Here is a 20,862-nt window from a genome sequence, read left to right on the forward strand (position 1 = left end):
TTAGAGATCTCTGAGAGGAGACACATGAGCAGTTTTTTTTTCCTTAATTACAATTGCTATAGATTACTACTCTTGCTTGGTCTTCTCCTCATGTTTCTCCTTTTATATTAACTACGATGAGCACATTAGGTGATTGGTCCTCAAGCACTCTCTTAATCCTATAAAACCTCCTGTGCTTTTCATGTTCCTTTCCTAGCTGTCTACTCCTCTCTCTATGTTAAGGTGGAAAGCAGTTTCCTTCAGCATGTCATAATGTTAAACACTCATTACTGGCATAACAATGTGATTTTCCCTGTCACTAGCTGAGTTTCCAGTGGCTTAAAAAATTAAAACCAAAGAACTCTACAACCAACCTCCCAACAACACCCAAAATGACAACAACAACAACAACAACAAAAAAAAACACATAAAAAACTTTCTTGGCAGCATTAGGGGATTCTGCTTGGTTCAATCAATAGATTTTAAAATATTGGGAAAAAAAAAAAGATTGTTAAGTCTACTAAGCAGTAATCATTGCAAATAATAATAATAATAATAAAAAAAAACCAACAGATTGATTCTCAGAGATAAATAGGGTCTGGGATTTCTTGGATGACTTCTGAGCTATCCCCTCCTTAGTGACCTCTCCCTCAAAGAGAGAGGAAAGGAGAGAAGATTAAAAACAAGATGAACCACATGGCTAGACTGAAGTGATTCTGCCCTAGAAGTTTTTGGCTCAACTATACAATCCTGCATTGGAACCCATTAAATGCTTGGCCTGTATGCAAGAAAGAAGCATGAACATAGGATTTCTCCTCAGAGTGAATTTGTGCCCAACCACTTAAAGTATCTCTGTGTCATGCACTTCCTGCCACATCTTGAATAAGATGAAGATACTTTCAGAAAAGCACACCCTTTCCAGTATAGCAACAGAGGATGTCAGTGTCAAAGGTGATTAAGCCCTCCCTGTACTGAACCACAAATTTCCTTGTCTAAAGTGTGAATTCCATAAGATTAGTACAAAGATCCGATCTGAAGATTAGTACAAATCTGTACATTGCAGTGAGATAACTCACTCTTTATAGAGGCAGAGATCTTTTCAGCACATGAAAATTCATGCTGTATGTAACAAGCTTAGACCTCTATTATAACCTCAATCTCCTTCACCTCCAGGTATATGAGGCCAGATTTTTCATGCACTGTTATTTGTATGTATTTTGATCCTTCTGCCACTTTTTTACTTCTCTAGAAGGATGTTATTATCCAAACATCTGGATCTGTTCCTTTCTCTATAATCTAATGAGCAATATTTTATGGGCTGTATATTGATCTAGAAATATTGTATATGTCTGCAGTTACATACACTGCATTGAAGGTAAGAGAGAAAAGGATACTGCTTATGTTCTTTATACCTGATCGTGTTTTATGTTTCTCATGATAAAGAACAGGAGCAGTAAAGTCTACACACATTGTAAAGGCCTGTTTAAAAACTACTCACCTCATGATCTAAACTACTTGCAATAACAGATTATCTGATTAAAGGCTCCTCTAACATAAGTAGATAAATTTATCTTGCCTACAGGCATAAATGAGAGTGCATCTGCAAACTTACAACAATGTTTATCTATCAGTCTCTTTCACAGCTCAATAACATACACTAAAGAAGCATTTTAATAAATTCATCGGCCTTTTGTACTTCAGGGGAGGAGGGGGGAAAGAAGGAGAAAATGCAGACATCTCCAGTTTTCATGTAAGCCAACAATTTAAAAGGGGTCTATTACAGTACACTTGGCTCCTGACAGAACTACTCAAGAACCTGTCATATGGCATGCCAAGTTCTTTTAAATTCTCTGAACAGGTTTATTATTACTGTTCTACAAAGTCTGCAACAAGTCTTGGCAAACCTAACGTTCAACAACAGGAACACTAGACCAGATGTGTTTAGAATCCAAAAGAGCAAAGTTGCCATTTTCCATTTACAAATCACCTTTAATCTTTTCAACTAACCTTCAAATTATAGTGAATCTAGGGTCTTGTCTACTTTAGCAAGATAGATAGATCGAAATGTTATGAAAGAGTCCAGTTGTCAGGCTAGCTCTTCTTTGGCCAAAACCACTTTTCTAGTATGTTAATCAGTCTTTCAGTAAATGTAACTGAAGACAAACTAAAATGACTGAATGCTGCTGGGATGTATAAATATAGTGCACAGATACACAATATTTCAGTTGACATTCGCTGCAGCACAGTACGGAGGGTGTACATAAACATGCATGCACATATCAGGGTTAATTTTGAACGATCTTTTCCCTCCTCTGCAATCTGCCTTTTCATGCCTACCAGAAAACATCTGGAATGACATAACTATCGTGTTAGAAGTTGCCAAAATGTCACTGATACTGACGAAGTGATCAACAGTAGAGTTTCAAAATGCTACAATCCTTAATTCTCAGATGGTCATGTAATGTAATAATGTAGTAACATTTATTAAGCTCTGTACCTTTTTTAAAAGAGTTTCTGGCTCCCAGAATTGAGATAGCAACAGTTTAAGAAAGAAAATTAAAAACAAAGATTCTGGAGCATAATTCTGTGGCAAACAATGACAGCTCTAGCAGGTTCGGGACATAAGTAATCAGAGAAAAAAAGTTTTTTTCATAAAAGCCATGTGTGTCAGTGGCTTGTGAAGACTGAAGGCTTCTCAGAGGTTTATAAAACTAGCTAAGATATGGGCAATGTAAAATACCTTAGTATTTAAAAGTGCAAGCATCAATACATAGTTTAAGATTTACATCAGTATTTTCTAAAAAGCAAATACGTATTTTCTTACCTGGAATTCTTTACAAAGATAGTTCTCTTAAACTGAAGCAATCAAATAACAAAGAGCACATTTTAGTAAATTATTATAAAGCTGAAGTCAGGTACTATGCTGAATGTCGATTAATAAAGCAGTGAATTAATCCCTGAAATACGAGGCCTGAAGGAATATTACAAATGAAAATGGGTTTTGGTGGATATGTGTGGGGTTTTTTTTAAATAAGGCGAGGGGATGGGGATGGAGGTAATCACATTCACTGTTTTACTAAGGTTTAGAACAAAGGGCAAACCACCAAGAACAAGAAAAACAATGCGCTGAAAATTTGAAGATTATTTCCTAACCCCAAATTTCCAAAAATGACAAGTTACAGTACTGAAGAAAACTTATATTACAAGGAATAATCATTGAAATATTCCTTGCAGGGAATGGAGAGTTATCCACGGTGCAAATTTCTGGTTGGCTATGTAATACTGAGATACCATTGTGCTTATCAAGTGTAAGAAGCTACACCTTCATCAAGAACAAAGACAAAACAGAAAGTGTGCTTCCTTGTTTTTTGCACACTACTAGTTTTTCATTAGACAAGTAAGTAGTAAAGTAACTTTCAAAAAAATCACGCAAAAACTGTGTACTTTAGGAAACAGCTCAATATGATGACGATCAGTTCCTAGAAGCAGCTAAGAACACAACCGAGACTTTTGATTTTGGGGTTTGGTTTGTTTTGAAAGGATAGAGTTCCTCGTAGAGCAGCTGTAGCATGGTTTAGTAAGCACAGAAGCTCAAGCAGCATCAATGTTAATCCATGATCAACAAGCATTTTTAACTAAGGAACTTCAGAAGATTTGAAGCTTTCACTAATATCCAACAAACTTCCCTGAAGAAACCTCCTAACTTTCCTGCTTACCACCAGCATATGCTTGAGGATAGTCTGCCATACAATATCCACACAGCCTATACCTTTTATAACTACAGCAGTGTAACATTTCAAAACACTGAATTGGTATCTCTGTTTAAGATCATGTGCATTGGTTAGAGAGGTAAGTTGATATCTTACAATTTAAGCAGCAAAGTCTACAAACTGGGAGCATGCTCCTACAAAGCTGGAGCATCATTCTACCCTTTCAGCAAAGATGGTTTCTAACAGGATAGTAGCATTTTTCAGCAGCATAACATTGCATTACTGTGTCTAGCATGGTAACTCATTTTAAGGACATTATGTAGGCATGCTACTTCTTTCCTTGTACAAACCAAGACAATTTGCTCAAATTTGGATGACCTTATGGAAATAAGCATCACAGAGTTGGTCTTCTCAACAGCTTATGCATGCCTATTCTCATCTTAATGAAGAAGACGAGCATGTTGGAAAGGTCATGACTGAGACCTCCCAGGATGATGAAGAAGAGCTGCTAGTCATGCCACAAGTTATGCAACTGCTGGGGGGGGAGTTCAAAAACCTAAGCAGACTGCTACAAAGGCAGGCCTATGTACAACAGATAGATATCTATATAACTGTAGGGATAAATACTTACCTGTATACACAGGAACATCAGACTGAGCCAGACGCCCTTCTCCTCAGGGGAAACTCAGCATCATGAGACACTTTTTTGCTCTACATGACCACTACACACCTTCCTATACATCTCTAAGGTGAACACTAGGATCTGACCCAAAGACTGATGAAAGCCAGACTGATTATGTTAATATTCTTATAGGAAACAAAGGCGGAATATTTCCGTGGATCACTGCTTCCTTTGCAAACAAAATTTTGGGAACTCCTTGGACAGAAAACTCCTTCTGTATAGGAACTTTTCCATGCAGGTCATGTAATACTGCCAATCAGTACACAACTTTCTGAAGACAGCTGAAAAACAAACAGTGCAAAACACACCATGAAATGCGAGCTGTTTCTTCCAATGATATGATGAAATATTCCAAATGACAAAAATGTCCTCCTACAACTCCTTCTCTACTTAATGCTGGGACATGTTTGGTTACTGCTTGTCAAGTTAAGTTCATTTTCTCCTTCCAACAAGCATCTCATACAAAAAAAAAATTCCTTATTAATTAATGTTATTATTCCATAGCAACTTCCTTTACACTGTCACAACAAAGATCTGTCCCATCATAATGAGATTACATAAAACATGCATCCTCCTTAGTTGTGTAACACCACCTAAAATGGTCTTTATGAAAACTTCTTTTACCAATGATTTTTTTCTGAACATCTATGCCTTCTGGACAATCAAAAATCTAAAGTTGCTTTCCTCAGTTTAAGAAAGCTGTTTTTATGGTCTTGGTGCTCCTCAACTCCTTAAAGTACTTATTAGCATTACTCAAAAAGATAGTTGATAAAGAACATTTAACTGTTTAACAATACTCAACAGACAGTTGATTATAGAAAGACATGTCAGTGCACATATGGCAGGCGGATAAATTATGCACATCTGGATTACTTTTGGCAAGAAACACGCTAAGTGTCTAAAGCCAAGTTTAGCAATCTGTCACTATCAATATGTGCATTTATTTATAAGACATCAAGCATCCAAAGTCATATTTTCTATTTCTTCATAAATGTTCCAGTGCTTCATGAGACAGCAAAGCAGGTGACAAAACACATTGCTTAAATTGCCAAAAGCTGTATAAACAGGGATAATTTTGAACTCACCATGCACATAGGAGTAGCCAAATTTTCAAGTCAACTCTATTCTTCATTAGTTTACACTAATATCCAGTATATAGAGTTAAGGCATATAATCAAGTTCTGAACAGTCAGCCTCAAAACTTATCTGAAAATGGTTAGAACAATTTGGTAGGTTCAAAGAAAATTAAACAAAATTAAATTATCAGAAAAGTTGCAACTACAACCTAATTTGTAACGCTAACTGCTTATTTTTAGTGATAGTTTAATGAGAAAATACGCCACCCGATATTTAACTTCCTTGGCCAAAAGAAAACAGATAATGGCAGATACAGCTTAGACCATCTTGAAAGGTAAGTATAAAACAGAAGGCTGACAAGTCATGCTTGTTCTTAATTTAAATCTAACACAGGTAAACAAAACAGAAAAACTCCAATAGAGATGGATTAATATTTGCCACAGACACCAACAGTTATAAAAAAAAAAACAAACAACTGAGGTGATTAAAAAGGGAGAGCTATTATACTGAGTATGACCAGCAAGGCCTTTTAAAATCCAGAAGTATTTAAAAAATACAAAAATCAAAATCAGTTTTTGTGGCAAAAAGCCTAATTGCTATCTTCGGCATTAAAATCATTCAACTCAATACTAAATACAGGGGGGAAGGGAAAGAAGGGAGACAGTATTAACATTGGCTATAATTCTTCATTTGAAAAAAAAGAGCTACAAAAACATGTTGTAAGAATTCCAAGAATGCCCATTGCTTAAGAGAAGGTGAAAACTCCTTCGACTGATGGTGCTGTTTCTTTGCTATAGAAATTCCATTCAGCTTTAGTTGAATGACCATCCTAGACTGATCTACAGTCCTCTTATGATTTATATTTCTGAGGGTAACAAAACCTCATTCTGTCTCATTTACACCAGCTAGATGTACACAGAGACAACATTAAGCCTGCGTAAGTAAAATCAACTCTTATAAATGCTTGACTTAATTTTAAACAGTTAATTTTCATGTGTTTTGTATGCAGTAAATTGTTTTCATACCCTTATTAGTATATGAATACATGAACTATAAAAAGATTTCGCTTTACAGTTACAATAGTGTCTTAGTTACATTAATAAGAAACAGAAATTACCTGAGATATTTATTCCAAGTACTTAATCAAAGTTACTTTAATATTTGCCGTACTGTAATAAAACAGTTTTGGAATACATCTCAGAACCTAAAACCTTGGCATGCCTTCTATAAAAGTAGTCAGCACTTACATTTTATTTTACACACATACACACACTGATATACACACACGAAGGCAAATAATCAGCCACAACACATATTACATTTTAAAACAAGGAACTGATTCACCATCTTATTGAACACTAAGTCTGAAGCTAAGAGTGAGTTCTAACCTAGTCAAACATGAAAAAGAAAAGCTGGAAGAAGTCAGCAAAGAGACAGTAGAATTATTTCCCTTCCTGACGGGCAATCACTGGTTGAGGAAAAAGTACAACACTGCTGGGGCTGCCAGAACGACAGATTTCAGATTGGTCTTGGGATAAACACACTAGGCAGCAGGAATTCACGTGGGTCTTAGATTCACTTAAGATGGCTTTTCCTTTTGTTGTTCATTTGTATTTTCCTAATGGTGCACTCCATAGTGGATCACTGTATCCATTTCTCACCATGAATAATCTACTTCTCTTGTCTCCAGTACCCCTAAAACTTTAACTCTTCTTCATGAGTACTCAAAGTAAACATGCAAAATTTGGTACAAGCATTTCCCACCACAAAAGGACTTAAGAAATCCTCCTGACAGGCATGCATATGACCATATTTTAAGCAGATTATTAATTACATTGAAAATATTGTACAAAGGATACATGCAAAGGGTTGCCTAGCAGAACAGGATTTTTAAACTGCACTGAAATGGCTAAATAACAAGCTGCATAGTGCCACAGGTTAGGTATAATACAAACTGACGACACAGTTTACACTCTCTGTTGGGCACTTGACATTAATTACTTACGTGCCAGCTAAAATGAATAGACAGGAAACTCGTAACTTCAGTTGTACCGCATTTCAACTTAAAACACTTTCTGTAGATTTGCAACAGGTTATACTGTGTAATAGTGGCTTTTTATTGCATAAACATGTTCAAACTCTATCAACTTTATGTCAGTATCTAGGTACACTGCAATGTCTTGAACATGAAACTCTCTACCACCAGAGGGGGACCTCTATTGTATTTTCTGTCTTTCAAGGCACTCCAAAGGCAAAGGCAGTCTTGTAAATCCATCATTTAGCTTCTAAGGCATTCTTTTGACAAACCTCAGATAGGACTAGACAAATACTCCTATTTCCTGTGCACATTCAAGACAAAACTTAAGTTGGCCAATTGCCCTTGTTGCTTTGATCACATCACAAGACAGTATTTCTAAAGCTACTTCTAAAATTCCAATGTATACCAGCATGACTGTATATTAAGGAAACTCCATACACATATATTTTTCTTGACTGGTGTTTTAAATAACCTCTTATCAGTTTACGTAACTCATTTCACCATCACAATCTCTGGAGCTTTGTTTTTCTATCACAGAAATCACCATTTCTTGCACATGTACTTGGGTCTCCAAGTAATTCTTATATTTTTCAATATAAGATTGTCATTATCATCCTAGAGCACTTATAAGACTATGGACATAATCTGGAGTGCAGAAATAGCCTACTTCCACCAAGTCAACTGTACAGCAAGCCCACAACAAAGACAAGAAATGAACCTCTGTTTTCTAACATCTCAATAATTCTAATGACATCTCCCACTGTTAACGGTTATTTCTCATCTTAATTCCTCTTCCCTAAAAGCCTTCCTTGGATTAAAGCAAACTGTATGTGTTATCAAATGAAGCAACCACTAATTAGCTTGAATCATGAAAAATAATTACATTATGGTATATTAATTTTCAAAAATATAACTTCTTTCTGCCAATAGCAATTGAAAAATTTGACAGTAGGCATTCAATGGTTTTTCTGGAGAGTCATCAAGTTGCAAACTTTATACATAGAAGCATCTTACGAACTGAAATATTTTAAATACACCACTTTAATTTTGTTTACATTGTGAGATGTCACCCACAAAAGATGGTATAGATCAGAGTTTATCATTAAATAGGAGCAGATACAAAACAAGAAGCACATATCAAACATAACTTAAGAAAAGTATCTTAAACAAATTCTTTCACTTCTTTTTTTTTTAAAACGGAGCTATGATTCAAAGTAGCCTTAAAACTCCAACCTAGGCATTTTTATTTTATTTTAAGGAGGTAAACATTAAGGGGTACAACATTTTTCTCACTGCAGGATGAGTGCCATGTAAAAACGAAAAAGACCCAAATCCCTGGCTAACTTTGCCAAAATCTAATCTGAGTGCTTAACTGTGCCATTACGTTGTGCTCAAACAAAACTTTGATCATAAATTCCTTTTCAGACACCAAAATGAATGACAATAGGAAAGTAGGTTTCTATGGCAGGGCATCTCTGTTAAAGCTTTCAATAACCATGTCAGCTCCCAGGGGCTTTAATTTGCTTCTGTGGAGGCCTTTGTTTTTATCTTTAAAGAATTCAGTAACTGCATGACGCACACGTACCTGATTTTTTTCAGTATTCTTTAGTAAAACTTTAATTGGTCTCAGATACACATTTGTAAGGGGTGATGGTCACTGGAGCAGATCTACAGAGCACCATAGACAGGTGAGGCTCTGAGCTGCTGATAAGGAGTCCCAAATGCCAACAATTTCAATTCTTTTCGGGAGACAAGTAGGCAAGCATAGCTCTCGTTTTGTGCTTTTTAGCATTCTTCTTCCCACTCAATGCTTGGTGACAATAGCTGGCACACAATGTCTGTAAATATTCTTTTCTCTGAAGAACTAGTTTCATGGGGGAAAAAGAAGAAAAGGAATTTTCTAGGACTCTAGTTTGCTTTCCTCTTCTTCATACCTTCTCTCTTGTTTTTGCCTCTTAAATTTAAGATGAAATACTCAGGACTGCAAAGACAAGCAGAAGATTATTACTGCATGACAAAAACAAACCTTATCTTTTCTAACAATAGCCTGCCAGCCTCACAGACAGACTACAAGAGACATGTGGCTTGGCTGTTCCAAGACAAAACTTTTGATACTATGTGTAAATAACACCACTTCCCTAGTTGCTATGTAATATAAAAAAAAAAAAGTTGTTATGGCCCTAAAACACTGCACAATAAAATCTCGAAGGATCCAGTACCCAGTGCACAATTTAAAAGAGAAGTAATATGGAGTTGTTGGAAGCTTTTTGCTATTGATCCATGCCTGGCGTAGAAAAGTATGATGATAAAGTTTTGGTTCTGGAAGTTACAGTTTAATGCCTCAAAGCCCATGAACAGAAAGGTTGTAATGGTAGTATCTGCAACTCTTCCTCTGTAGAAACAGTAAGTATTCTAACTAAAAGGGCCGTTATATAGAAACTCAATTTAAAATCAGAGAGGTTTTAAATAACAAGGTGACAAACTCAAACTCTTTTTGAAAGACAACTACTTTCAATAGTCATGAAGTAGAAATTTTGTCAATAAGAACAGACTTCAAATTTTCTCTTATCACCGGAAATTAAGGCTTTCAGAGTGCTTCAAATAAGATAATTATAAACATCATGGTGATGAATAATTGTTCACATCTGCCCCAGCAAAAAAAAAAAGCTGCAGATAAGAAAACACTTCTGTATACCCAAGCAGTGCACAAAGTATCCATCTAAGGAAAGCCTTAAGACGCAACAGAGAAAAATTTGATAGAGGTTGTGAGACTGATGGCCCTGCTCAAATCTATTACTGTTGCACAGGGAGAGCAGTTGTCCAGAGTGCAGCCAGCTGAAAAATGCTAAATTTGTGGAATCCTGTGGTGTTTTGCAGGCAGAGTTTTCCTGCATTTCTATAGAACTACATTGGTTTCTTGCTGAGTCTTTTGTGGAGCACAAGCTGCAAATTCCTTTAATAGGTATAGGATTGCCACACTTTTCAGCAGTAACACTTTATATCAATCTTCACAAAACCCCACAAACTTGACTCGTGAAGAGCCTTATCAGTCTAAGTTAAGACAAAGTAACTGATGAAGCAACAATTAGGGTTCCAAAAAGAGAGCTGTGAATCAGATTTAAAGTTTTCTTTTTCATGTTTGGAAAAACACAGAATTTTATCAAAGCTTGCAAACTCCACTATACAAACTAGCTGAGACTACTGTTTGCCTATTAATATAAAATTAAAGAGTCGTTATCTATTAGCCCTTACATTCTGTATATTAACACTTATATTCTGAATATTAGTACCTACATTATAAATTATTAATTCTGAAATACTTCTAAATAGGATTTTTTGTGTGTGTGTGCACAAGATGAATTAGAACTCCATTAAGAACACGCAGTCAAGCAAAATAAACGGAAACAACTGAAATAATATAAACAGTAACAATAGTTTTAAATCCACAGGATAGAGATAATTACGGTTTTCAATGGGTATACTAGCAAAATAATCATACTGAAATGCACAATGAAGTATGCAGAGTAATTTCTTTATAACATAACTAATCAGGAGATTCTGTATCTAGGTCTTGGGTAACTCAGGAATGCCATTTCAGAACTTCAGAGTGCTATACTTACTTCAAATTTTTACCATAAAAGAAAATCTAGACTGATATCAAATAAACCAAAATCTTTTTCAAAGGGTCAAAAAAGGTTTTGAATGATAACACTCACGTGTCAGAGCAACACCACTCTTTCAATTAATCTGCAGTATTACTGTCAAACATGTTACACCTGATAGGTTATGCGAGTATACTAAAAGTTGTATTTCAAATATAAATTCAATCTTAATTCAAAAAACAAGATTAATTTTAAGTCACACTAAAATAACCTAATAAGCTTTGGCACATTTTTTCAGTATTCAACATACTCTAGTCAAATGACTAACACAGTGAGTCCCTGACTGATAATTCTAAGCAGGGCAAGTCAACTCTTCCTTCATTGCCTGATCACAATGCCCAGAGACAATACATACAGTATTCTCAAGCATTATCAGTTACTCATTGCAGGTTCTCAGAACACTTAAAATTGTACTTTTCAGAACACAGAAGTCGAAATAACTATAAAGCCTCATGACTAGAAAAATGACATACTACTATATTGCTTAAATGATTTGTGTAACTTCTCTAGATGGAGAAAACAACAACGTGACCATAACAGTAACATATGATGCAGGACTTCTTATGACCACAGTTCTTATGATTGATACCACAGTGCTTTAATTTGCATACTTCAGGGTCTACGCATATAAAAGCACCGTGATGTTGGTTGAATCAGAGCCATCTTGGAAAAGGAGAAAAATACGAATAGTCAACGATTAGGGTGATACCACCAGTTCAGAGACCACAGCCTTGTTTTCTCTTCTGTTTGTCCAAATTTTTTTATTAAGCTCTTAATTCCTGCTTCAGAGTCAAACTCTCACTGAAATCACCGATAATTAGATGGCCATTAGCTCTGTGGTTGTAGCTGACAATCTACCAATGCTTAAATTCCTGTGAAATGACTAGCAGACTGTTTCCTTACCTCAAAGACGACAAGCAAATACACTAAAAGACTGACATGCTCCAATACTACACTACTATTTCAGTTAAAGACCTAAGTACTGGGAGTAAGACGCATGAAAAGATCCAGACATTGCTCTGCCTAAAAATCAGGAAGAAAGGGGCAGTGTAGTCCCAGATGTAACTCCAGCTGTGTCTGGTACAGCAATTTATAACTGAGATCTCTAACTCAGATTCTGTGTGTCTGAGAACAAAATGGAGTGGAAAGGACAGAAATACAATTATGAATTTTAACTTTCCTGAGGCCAGTTTTGCAAAATATTTTGCATCCAAGCAGCAGCTGGATTTCTAGTCTCCCCTCAGTCATAGTTCTATCTAAGACATTAGTCAAGTTCCTCCTCTTCCATTTTATGTGTTTTCTACCTCCAACTCCTTTCTGCCTGAACTGTCACCTACAACATTAGGTCACAGTCCTTAGCTATAAGTTCTCCTCCCTAGCAGGGTGGTGGTTATGGCTGCAGATTCTAAACAACATTTTTAATTGAGAGATACTTAACATACACTACTCATTCTGTCTTCAAATGCCTTACAGAAAATTCAGACCCGTGGACATCCTGACCCATAGTACACAAAGAGGATTCAAATACCAGACCACAACTGAATCAGACTAACACAAAGAGGCTCCACATGCCCCACTGCCAGACATAGCAGATTTTTAAATTATCTCACACCCAGGTTCTACCAAACATGGAGATGATGCTTTGCTGACCTGCCCTTCAAACACAGCTCACTTCTGAAGCATCCATCCCCCTGCACAGGGGTCAGGGACTTGAATTCTGCTGCCTTCTATGTGCACAGAAAACATCAGCCAAACCGTGGGCCTAATTACCTGCAAAAGCAGACCCTTTAAGCTTTTATCCTGTTGGGACACTAGCAGCCATCTTCTTAACTGTGCTGTCAAGTAAATGTCAACAAACTAACATGAAACAAAACAAAAAACTTAATTCAATGTTCCTGATTTCAAAACAAGCAGTTCTCCAGTCAATAAACATTCCCCCTACAAGACAAGTAAGTGAAAGGTGACCAACAGGCAAAAGACTTTTTAAACGCCTGGAGAGTCTGGAGAGGTTTTGGAAAGAATAAGCTTGCCAGAAACTGCTGGCAAGCACAGTCCCTACAACAGCCGCTAACGGGATATCCAAGCATGCATTTTTGCTTCCTTTCCCAGACAAAGCATTACCACCTCCACCTTCTTATTTATGCAGGGGAAGAGTGGCATTATTGAGTTCATTTTCTTCGTTAAGGAAGATTTTTTTTTTTCCTATTGCATAGAAGGAATTACTTCCAAAAGGACAAGTAGCCAAACACATTTGGGGAGTATTTTTAAGTCCCTTTTACAATTAGTAAAATCTGTATTGTCAGAGTCCATTAGCATAGCAGAACACCTCATTTTTATGCAATATATTAGCTACTGATAAATTCCCAGTTTAGAAAATTTTTAGAGGTACATTTCTCAAATATAGCGCAGAGACACAGAAAATGACTTAAGAGAAATGTAAGAAAGCATATGTTATTTTTTTTTAAGTAAAAGAGCACCTACAACTACTTTTGTATTTTGTTTTGCCTGTTTTGCTAAAGCTTAGTTGTTGCATCTCATCCATGACGTGGACTAAATCATAACCACTTCATACTACTAAGGTTTTTACAGTGGATAACATGCAGGAAGATATAAAATTTTGCTGCTGGTTACATATTGTGACATAAACAGAAAAAACTTCCACATTGCATTTTAGTACCTACATCAAAAGTTAACATATCTGTTTTAGAATAAATGTTCTCTTAAAAGGTAATTACAAACTGGAGGAAAATTTTCCAAAGGCCTGTATTTGGCCGTATCGCCTTTTCTTTTGTGAAAAGTCTTCCTGAACTGAGCACAATAATACTGTCCAAGAAGATCTTAATCTTTTCATACAATATCTGGCAAGTTTCTGTGAAAACAATTTACATGGTGGCAAACTTTTGGTGTTTTTTAAAAGAATTTCCAGACCCCAAGTTGCAAAAACTATTCACATCCTTAAGAATGCCAACAAGGATATACGAAAATTTACCGTGTTCTTCAGACAGGTAAGTAATTCTTACTCTTCCACTGCCTGCAATTGGCAGTATCAGTATATTACTTTGCTCCTGGATTGACTCTTGTTTATAAAGCCAATTTTGAAATACCGTTCCAGTCTTGATTCCTAAACAAACACCCTCAAAAATTAGTTCAGCAAGATGACATTATTCTCTTCTCACTGACCAAATGCTTTGTAATAAGTAGATTGGCAGAGATGACTTAATTCAGACACACTGAGTAACTGAATAATTAAATCAAATAGAAGAGCTAATAAAGAGTACATAGACACTGCACAGAACATTATTTAGAGAACGGAGAACATCAATGGAAAGAGAATAGTAGTAAAGCTTAAGTGTGTTTTGATTCAGTATTCTGATTTGTTCAACATTTTCCCATCATTTTATGCCCTAATAAGTTTCCATTGACTAACATGACCTAAAGCTACAGAGAAAGCTAGTGAAGTGTAGAGTTTCCTAGAATGTATCACCATCAAGTTGCTGCAACTAAATATGTTAAAATAATTGAGAAAATGGAAATGTACCCTGGTAAAATTCTTTGAAACTGGTCTTTGAGTCTAGTAACCACTTAGCTACTTTGGACACTATGCTGTTTCAAAATAAATTAATTCTGTATCAAAGTTCTAATACGTAGATTCAACAATCAGTTAAAACTAGGAGCGACATACTGGAAAAGTTATCAAGAAATGCAGCATTGTACATAGAAAAAGTTCTTTGTTTCCCATGTTCAACTGTCACGTAAACTTCAGCTTATCAGGAGGTAAGAGTATACCATATGTTCACTACAAACAAAAAAAGATCAAGAGAAACCAAAAATAATGTGGCACCACATATTAATACATAATCCAACACAAGTAAAACCCAAAAGCTAATGTTCACCATGACTAGCCTGACATCCTATTGTCTTCGCTTCCTTTTAACCAAGAAGCGACGTTCCCTTAATGCCATTTGAATGATCAAGGGGAGCACAGTTCCTGAAGTCAGATTAAAAAAATTCTCTTAATTATGGCCAGCTGTTCTCAGACATTTAACTTTATATATTTACTAGTCATAATGAGATGTACAAAATCAAGACAACAAACTCTGTCACTGTAGCACCATCTATAAGTTAACACAGTTGTATGCCAGTTGTGGAAAACTGATTTTTGACAGCCAGCAGGAGTAAGAATCAATTAGTGAAAGTTCTGGTAGCAGACAGAAAAAAGTACCTTACCTCTAAGACCACCCATTTGTTTTATTACCTACTGCTTCAATGCACAATGATAATATAGCTAAAAGGCTGCACTTCGATTTTTACTAAAGCCAGCCAGATCACAAATAGCAATGACAAGAGTTTGCTATGAGTTAAAGGCTATCAATGCAACAGCTTAAAAGGATATTCTGCACGGTAGTTCTACTCTTCAAATCATGGAGATTCAGGCCACTGCCAAGTAAGTAAATGAAACAAGAAGAAATACAGTCTCAGAAACAGATAGCTCCAACTTCTTTTTGCAACAGCAAAGCAGGAATAAAAAAAATTGCAAATATTAACGAAAGACAAACTCTGTCTTAAAAGACAGGCTGTCAAGTCTAATTCAAGTCTTAGGAAGTTACATTTACTATTAGGAAAAATAATTCTTCAGAACAAAGACAATGGATTTTTGGTCTCTGCATGTGTAAATGTAAATTTAAGACAAATCTGTATTCATTTCACTGCCAATGGCACAAAGATTAGTGTTTAATGTTCACTCCAAGAGAAACAATAAAGGATATGAGGGAAAAAAAAAGTCATAATATGCTGCAGAAGACTAGAAATATACATTCCTGGGCAACTGGTGCTATAATTTTATTTTTACATACATATGCATATGTGTACGTATGTATGTGTATTTAATAAATATAAATAAAAATTATATATTATACAAACACGTGCACAAATACACTCTACAAATCTCAAAATAAGCAGCACGGGCACATAATTAAGGGTCCCCAGGGCTCATAAAGAAAGTGCAACGACCTTGTTAGTGTTTGGCCTTTCTTTTGCACCCAGTCTCATTGTAAAACAGTCAACCATGAAAGTACTTTAAAAAGCTGGTTTTCTTTTTATATTTACAGCACGATTTTATAAAGTACCTTTCATGTTTTATAGAAGCTGGTACTTCTGTATATCTTCCTGGCAAATTCAACATGAACCACAAACTTTCTAATTTACAACTTTCAGAAATCTGAATGCTTTTGAATACCAGGATTTCGAACTTTGCAATTTAATGACAACCCTGCCTTTGGCCTTTCCTGACCTGTTGTGAAGTAAATCAGGCACACTAATGTGGGCTAACAAGTCTTTTTCACACTGTTGGATCACCCTGCATCTTTTTTCTCCACAGACACCGCCTCTCTCCCACTCTCTGTCTAGCCATCCTCCCTCAAAGCAAACAAAATGGTCACTGTAACCCTGCATTACTGCTCATTAGATCACAGGTTAGTCAAGTGGAACTGCCCGAGGTTCCCAAAGGAGAGCTATACTTCAAAAATCTGTCCATGTCAAATGAAGAAAAAACCCCTGAGCGTGGGGTCACCCAGATCAATGATCAAAAGAGACTGAGAATAGCGGAGGGAAAAAAAGAAAAAAAAAAAAAAAGCCCTTTTTTGTTAAAAAACAGCCTTCTGTATAATAAATCAGAATACAAAGATACTAAGCTTTTTCTCCCCCTTAACAACACTCCATTTCAGCTTTAAAATGGAATACCTTGTTTTTCAGAAGATTTTCTAAGAGTAAGATTATTTTTTAAGCACTAGGAGTGAGATTTCAATAAATCTCAAAATTACCATAAGAAAATTAGCAGGATAAACAAGAATGGAAAATATTTGAGATTTTCTCTCTATCATATACATATTTAATTATTCAAAAATGGAGGTAAAATAAATTGTCATTCACTTTTTACTTTAATTTAAACAAATTATGCATTCTGAACTTCACGAGAAACAGGTAGTATATCCACAGGAAAAGTAGTCAACCAAAATCACATAGTTTGAACTTTTCTGGTACATGACAGATGTGCAGGCATGTGCAACACTTCAAGAATGTGTGGTACGATTTCTGCAGCCTCTGTTAATCTTTTAAGATCATACAGCAATTTATTAAACACAACCAAGATAACCACAGAAAAATCCAAAACAAAAAACTAAAAATAAAACAACAACTTTATCTGTAAGTAATGAATTTTGACGCACAGAACAGACCAAATTACTCAACAAAGAGTACTGGCAGTTTAACAAAGTTCTTCACACACATATGCTTTTGAAAGCAACATTGAATAGTCTCTACTTACCCAGAATGAATTAAATATGACAAGATTAACCTACATAAGGCATTTTAAAAAAATCACACAGATAACTCAGCTTATTCAGAATGAGTTATGCATTTTTAAAACAACAAACATACATGGTGCCACCAATGAAGACATTGGTGCAGCAAAAGTGACTCCAATGTTTCCTGCAATATTGGTGACAGAGCATCTTTTCATTTACAACTCTGAAGAGCTTTATTTTTCTGCCCTAGAGAGTAACTCAAATTTCACTCTCTTCCTTTATCCTCAGCCACGAGTAAAGGCATAAATAGGAAAGGGGAATAAAGGTATCTGAATTGGAATAAAATATTTGTTAGTCAATTTGTAGTTAATATATGGACTGTTGCAAAGGTATTACTGCAATAGAATAAAGCTGTAGGAAATCAAAGGAAAAAAAAAACCTTTATAAAAAAATCAAATGTTTCCTACAACTTCAATAAACTATTTCTTAGCATTTATTACCATAGTAACATAAAAAACAAAATGAGAATGCAAATGGTGTGATAATACTTTACGAAAAATATTGGAAAAAGTTTACAGAACAAACCTGTATTGATAGAGCGACAGATGGAACAACTTAATTTTAAATAAACAATGCAACTGTAGCAAATGTATAACAATACATGCAGTAATTCCAATTATCCTTCTCTATATATAATGTATGGATGACATGAACAGCCTTTTAAGAAAAGTTAATTCACTAATGCAGATTGGGGTTTTTCTTGGTTTTTTTTTTTTTTTAAAGTTTGCTAGATGCGTATTAATACTTGAACAAGGAAGTACAGCGTTCATTAACTTTAAAAAGGCCTACACACAAATATTGAGTCTTCAGTTTTAAGACAGTATTTCTGCCCCTTGCAACTCCATAACTGAGCAGAATCTGAACAACCAAAGAAAACAGAGAAGACCAGAAACGTAAAGAGATTGAGAAATTTTGTGTAGGCATTGTAATGCATTATTCAATGCATTGTTGATACTCTATTCTTGTAAACAGTAGGGAAAAAAAATGACCTGTGTAAATCTGAATAATACATTAACATATTTTCAAGAAAAAAAAACATTTCCTCAAGTTTTGTCTTTACTGTTAATACATTTCCTAGTTTATTTGCATAATCCTTTAGTAACAATTCTTTTCCAGACTAACTCAAAATTTTGAGCTGTTCAGATTCCAGTAGAACAAATTACTGTTTCATGCCAGACTGCTGCAATAGATTTTCTAAACATTTAAACTATTTTGAGAAAACATTTACACTTACAGCGATTCAAGCATGACTAATGATATGCTGCAGTATCAACAAATCTTAATTAAAATAATGCCATTATATTCAAAACTCTGCTTCTAGTCTTATGAAGACGATTGTTCCCAGATGGTAGAGAGTGGATAATTCATGTTTCTTCAGGGGTACGTACATCTACATCTGATGTTAAATCATTGGAAGAAGGAGATGGGAGAATGGTTTCCTCTTTTTGAGCTAAATGTCATTATGCACTGGACAGAAGAGACTTCAGAAGAAATAATTGACACTGTTCTCAGCGCATGTCTCTACAGAAGGTGGCCTCCAATGGACTCCTTTAAGCAAAAACTCAGCAGTACTCCATCCTCTCTGAACTATGGGACCCTTCATTTTGAACTTGAACTCCCTTCCATTCTTCCTTTCCGTTTCAACCTCAGATTACTCTCTACTCATCTCTTCTGCTTTACTGCCAGTAAAGGCTTGTGAAGTGGCAGGGGAAGAGATGCACAAGATTTGACACCAGTCCCCTTCCATTCCTCCTGTTACCTCTTATCTCTGGATTAACCCATTTTCAAAAACTACAACATCCTGTGCAACACTCAAGCTAATAACCCTGGAATAACCTTTGATTTTTGGCTTCCCTCACACCCACACAGCATCTGTGTTTTTTTCCAGAAGCACAAAGGCTTGAAGGAACCCCAGGAGAAAAAAAAAAAAAAAAAAAGAAAAAAATAGTTCAGAACTGAGAATGCATAGGAAAGGACTTAGTTGCACCTTATAATAGTAGGTCTTTCCTTCTTGGTCTTTGACAACTGCAGTGCTGTCTCAGTAACATGCATCCAGAACGCTGATGCAAAAATGATCCTTTCCCTATCTTGTCTCTTGGAAACACATCATTGTTTCATAAAGTCTCACATGTATGCCATTATCTCCACATCCAGAGCTGCATAGTTCGTTCCCTCTCATAGGAATCTTATGCTTACCCAGCTAAAGCAGTTCAGTCTCTGATGGACCAATGATGTATCAATTTCCAGTTTTGCTTTCCCTGATGTGACAGCTCATAGTCAAGAGAAAATCCTGTCAAGCACCTTCAGAAATGTTGAGTTTGAAGAGGCACCAAAAGCATCCCATACCTAAGTTAAACTCTGAGTACCTTCTATTTGATGTAGGTTTAAAGAAACTCCACATACACATGTTCTCAGCAAGCTCTGAGATTTTAGGAATTACAGACTATTCATCTACGTTACTTCACAGTGCAGGTAGTGCTGATGTAGCTGAAACTTTTCCACTTTTGAGGCACATAATTAAATTCCAACCTTAAATATCTACAAGGATGTAAAACAGACAGATTTTCTCCTCTTCAGTTATTCTTGAACCTCCCTGGCATGATCAATAAAGATGTTCATGATCTCCCATATAGTGTGAGTTATCAAATTCCCGCAGAACGAACTGAGACTAGAAATTAATTTCACACACTGCATGCCTACTCTAATGTAATGAAGATTTTGTGATCATAATCAACTTAATTTTTTAAATTTAGTTCTGTTATATTGAGTACCAAATATAAATGATACAGAAAGCTCAACTACGTAAAATTATCAGGGAGCCTCTTGCTTGGTAAATAGAAGGTTCATAATAAGGTAACTTCTCTTCAATCAGTGAACTTATTGTAGCACTAAAGACATTCTAATATGTTCCCTTAAAAAAAAAATATGTCTTAGTCTTATAAAAAGCAGCAGCTTGTATTTTTGCACTCAAGAATTCATTCCATTAAACATAAGAAGGATGTCTGAAAGTAAAACACATCCTAAATCATTTACACTATAGCACAGTTTTCACAAACTTGATCCAATGGATTACTAAATACCTTTCCATTCTTTTTCATGTGATCTTGAGACCTTTTTTATAAAAACTGGAGAGTTGTATTTGGAAAGCAGTTATATAGCTACTATTTTGTTCCATTTGAATAGTTCTGTATTCTGAAAGAAACACATCGTCTCTTGCTCATGCAAAATGTCTCAAAGAGCAATTAAATTTTTGAGCTCTCCGGAATTCCTCTGAACAGCAGTATCACAGACATAGAGGCCCAAAAGGATCATAATGGTCATGTAGTCAGATTTGTATCCAACAGGCCTGAGG

The 20,862-nt window shown here is 35.6% G+C and overlaps 1 protein-coding gene across 4 annotated transcripts in view; it reads right to left on the reverse strand.

The window, feature by feature from the left end:
* Positions 1-20,862, reverse strand: part of ARL15 (ARF like GTPase 15) — a 215,609-nt gene that overhangs the window by 100,894 nt on the left and 93,853 nt on the right. Inside the window, exon 7 of one of the 4 annotated variants that reach the window (XM_086769814.1) lies at positions 5,457-5,577. The exons of the other annotated variants lie outside the window; for them this stretch is intronic. Within the exon in view, the coding sequence (XP_086625940.1) occupies positions 5,533-5,577 (45 nt within the window). The 3' untranslated portion in view covers positions 5,457-5,532. Of the gene's footprint in view, positions 1-5,456; positions 5,578-20,862 lie in introns of those variants that run through there. 4 annotated transcript variants of the gene reach the window in all.

This window comes from Chlamydotis macqueenii, chromosome Z, assembly GCF_036417535.1.
Source record: "Chlamydotis macqueenii isolate bChlMac1 chromosome Z, bChlMac1.mat, whole genome shotgun sequence".
In the NCBI taxonomy this organism is placed as follows: domain Eukaryota; kingdom Metazoa; phylum Chordata; class Aves; order Otidiformes; family Otididae; genus Chlamydotis; species Chlamydotis macqueenii.